Source organism: Heterodontus francisci, chromosome 21 (genome assembly GCF_036365525.1).
Source record: "Heterodontus francisci isolate sHetFra1 chromosome 21, sHetFra1.hap1, whole genome shotgun sequence".
Taxonomy (NCBI): domain Eukaryota; kingdom Metazoa; phylum Chordata; class Chondrichthyes; order Heterodontiformes; family Heterodontidae; genus Heterodontus; species Heterodontus francisci.
Window position 1 is genome coordinate 2,241,288 of NC_090391.1, and position 3,873 is coordinate 2,245,160.

General features: G+C 52.1%; 1 protein-coding gene across 1 annotated transcript; it reads left to right on the plus strand.

The window, feature by feature from the left end:
• Positions 1-1,953: 1,953 nt before the first annotated feature.
• Positions 1,954-2,967, plus strand: LOC137381030 (probable G-protein coupled receptor 139). Its single transcript, XM_068053423.1, has one exon. The coding sequence runs from the start codon at positions 1,954-1,956 to the stop codon at positions 2,965-2,967; it is 1,014 nt and encodes a 337-aa protein (XP_067909524.1).
• Positions 2,968-3,873: the final 906 nt, after the last annotated feature.

Below are 3,873 nucleotides of genomic sequence, written 5' to 3' on the forward strand. Positions count from 1 at the left end.
CTCACGCACACTCTCACACATGCGCACACACACACACACGCTCTCTCTCTTTCACACACTCACACGCTCTCCCCCTCACTGACACACACACACACACTCTCTCTCTCTCTCAGCCACACACACGCACACACACACTCACACACATGTACACGGTCTCACAAACAGACATACATACACACGCTTTCTCTCTCTCTCACTCTCGCACACACTCTCTCTCAAACAGAAACACATGCACATGCACTCTCGCTCTCTCTCTCACACACGCGCTCATTTTAAGAAGACACACATACACACACTCTCTCACACACACATACACACACTTGCATGCTTTCTCTCACACACCCACGCACACAGTCTCACAGACATAAACACACACTCTCTCTCTCACACACACACACTCCACACGCACGATCTCTCTCCCTCTCACTCTCTCATACACACACACACACACACACACTCTCTCCCACACACAGAGACATACACACACGCACACTCTCTCTCTCAGCCACACACACACACACAGACTCTCTCTCTCTGTCACACACACACGCACACTCTCTCTCAAACAGACGCATACACACACACTCTACCTCTCACCCACACGCACACACACTGTCTCTCTCAAACAGACACACAGACACACGCACTGTCAGATACGTACATACACACGTTCTCTCAGACACACACACACACACTCTTTCTCTCTCTCACACACACACTCTCTCAGACACACACATATAAACGTTCTCTCTCTTCTTCACACACACACGTACGCACGCTCTCTCTCTCACACACACACACTCACTCGCACACAAACATACAAATACACACACACACTCTGTCAGACGTACAATCAAACATACACACCCGCTCTCTCACTCTCTCACACACACACACACTTTGACACCCATGCACACAAACGCTCACTCTCCGACGCACTCACACACTCACTCTCTCTCACATACACACAGACGCTGTCTCGCTCACACGCACTCTCACACACGCACACACACACACACGGTCACACACACACACATTCTCTCTCACACACACACAATCTCTCTCAGATACGACTACGCTCTCTCTCACACACACACTCTTGCTCACACACACTCTCTCAAATACGCACACACGCTTTCGCCCTCTCTGTCATACACACACTGACACTCTCTCTCACGCATCCCCATGCTCTCAAGCAGACACACATACAAGCACACTCTCTCTCTCTTACACACACACACATGCACCCCACAAACACACACACACTGTCTCCGACACACCCTCTCTCACACACACACACACACACACACACACGTGCACGCCCTCTCTCTCACATACACACCCTCTCTCACGCACATACACACACACATGCTCTCTCTCTCACACACACACACGCTCTACCTCTCTCACACACACACTCACACACACACCGGTCACACCCGATCACTTAGCCAGGCATATAAACGCATATACATACACACTCACACACACAAATCACACCACAGGCATTCAGGCAGAGTCTCTCAGTCAGTTCAACATTTAACTCTCTTTACCAGACAACAGTGCTGCAGATGCTAGAAATCTGAAATAAGAAAAGAAAATGCTGGCAATACTCAAAAGGTCTGGCAGGACTTTTTGAGGGAGAAACAGAGTTTAATGTTTCAGGTCGGTGACCCTTCATCAGATCTAGGAGTGATTAGAGATGGAAAAGTCTTTAAACCAGATGGGGTAATGAGGGAGGGGGAGGATTATGATCAACATTCAGTTTAACAATTTCAGTATCATCCTTTTATTATTTAATCTCTCCTGTCTTCCACCGTTTCACAGGTATTCCCATTTGTTCATTCAGGTCCAAGCATTTTAATGCATCACTGGATACAGGAACACGTTTAGAAATATCCATAAGTCCTCAATAAAACTGATAACTTTGCTCCAGCCTGATATATAACTTCCATGTTTTTCCCCTTCCTCACAGTTAACTTGCTGACGATTGGGATCCTGTCTCGGGGAAAGTGCGGTCTCTCCAAATGTGTCACTCGCTACCTGGTGGCCATGTCAGCGGCGGATCTACTGGTCATAATCCTGGACCTGATATTGAGACACATTTCTATTGTTTATTGGGAACAGTTTCTGTTCCTGTGGTCCATCCCCGTGTGTAATATCCACGCCATCCTGCTTTACACAGTCACAGACTGTTCTGTCTGGTTCACCGTCACTTTCACCTTTGATCGATTTGTGGCCATTTGTTGCCAGAAGCTGAAAAGTAAATATTGCAGTAAGACAACGTCGGCTGTGGTTGTGGGAACAGTGACTGTGCTGAGCTGTTTAAAGAACATCTTCTGGTATTTTATGCTCACAGGTTGGTATGGGCTGTGGAACTTCCCCTGGTTTTGTGATGTAACAATGGGTGTTCTGGAATCACGTGTCTGGGGAACAATCGAGTTCCTCCACAACATTCTAACCCCAGCGATCCCATTTGTGCTGATTCTGCTGCTCAACGCTCTCACTGTCAGGCACATTTTAGTGAGCAGCAGAGGACGCAGGAGACTCCGGGCTCACAGCAGTGGGGAGAGTCGCAGAGACCCAGAGATGGAGAGTCGAAGGAAATCTATCATTTTACTGTTAGTTATCTCGGGGAATTTCATCCTGTTGTGGGCCCTGTTAATGATGTATTCGATGTGGAGGCGGATGTTGAACTTGGGATATGAATCTGTTTATCTCCCTGATTTTCTGCTGGAATTGGGCTTCATGCTGCAGCTCCTGAGTTGCTGCACAAACACTGCAATTTACGCCGTGACCCAGACTCAGTTCAGAGAACTGGTGAAGAATGTGTTGAAATATCCCTTTACACAATTGTTAAATTCAATCAATGATCAGAGGGGGGGGGGCTGTTACCATGGAGACAGAGCGGGGGCGGGGCCTGTTACCATGGAGACAGAGCGGAAGCGGGGTCTGTCACCACGGTAACAGTCCAGGAGCGGGGTCTGTCAGCATGGAAAAAAGAACGGGGGCGGGGCCTGTCACCACGGAGACAGAGCGGGGGCTGGGCCTGTCAACATGGAAAACAGAGCGGGGGAGGGGACTGTCACCACGGAGACAGAGCGGAGGCGGAGTCTGTCACCATGGAGACAAAGCAGGCGCGGGACCAGCATGACGGAGACACGGTGGGGGCGGGGCCTGTCACCACGGAGACATAGCGGGGGCGGGAACTGTCAACACTGAGACAGAGCGGGGGTGGGACCAGTCACCATGAAGACAGAGCGGGCTCGGGGCCTGTCAAAATTGACTCAGAGTGGGGGCGGGGCCTGTCACCACTGAGACAGAGCGGGGGCGGGGCATGTCTCCACAGAGACACAGCGGGCGCGGGGCCTTTCAACATTGAGACAGAGCTGGGGCGGGGCCTACCTCCATGGAGAAACAGCGGGGTGGGGCCTGTCACCACGGAGACACAGTGGGGGCGGGGCCTGTCACCATGGAGACAGACCCGGGGCGGGTCTGTTACCATGGAGACAGAGCGGGTTCTCGGCCTGTCACCATGGAGACAGAGCGATGGCGCAGCCTGTCAACTGTGAGACAAAGCGGGGGCTGGGCCTGTCACCGTGGAGACAGAGCCGAGGCGGGGACTCAGACGACGGACACAGAGCGGGGGAGGGGCCTGTCACCGTGGAGACAGAGCAGGAGCGGGGCCTGTCATCACGGAGACAGTGCGGAGGTGGGGCCTGTCACCGTGTAGACAGAGCAGAGGCGGGGACTGAGACTACGGAGACAGAGCGGGGGAGGGGCCTCTCAACATGGGGAAAGTGCGAGGGCGGGGTCTGTTTCCCCGGTGATGGAGGAGGGCGGCGGGGTCTGTTTCCAGAGTGGCTGGGAGTT

Excerpts from the sequence above, each read along its gene's own strand:
- LOC137381030 (XM_068053423.1), top strand. The coding sequence starts at position 1,954 with ATGTTTTTCCCCTTCCTCACAGTTAACTTGCTGACGATTGGGATCCTG.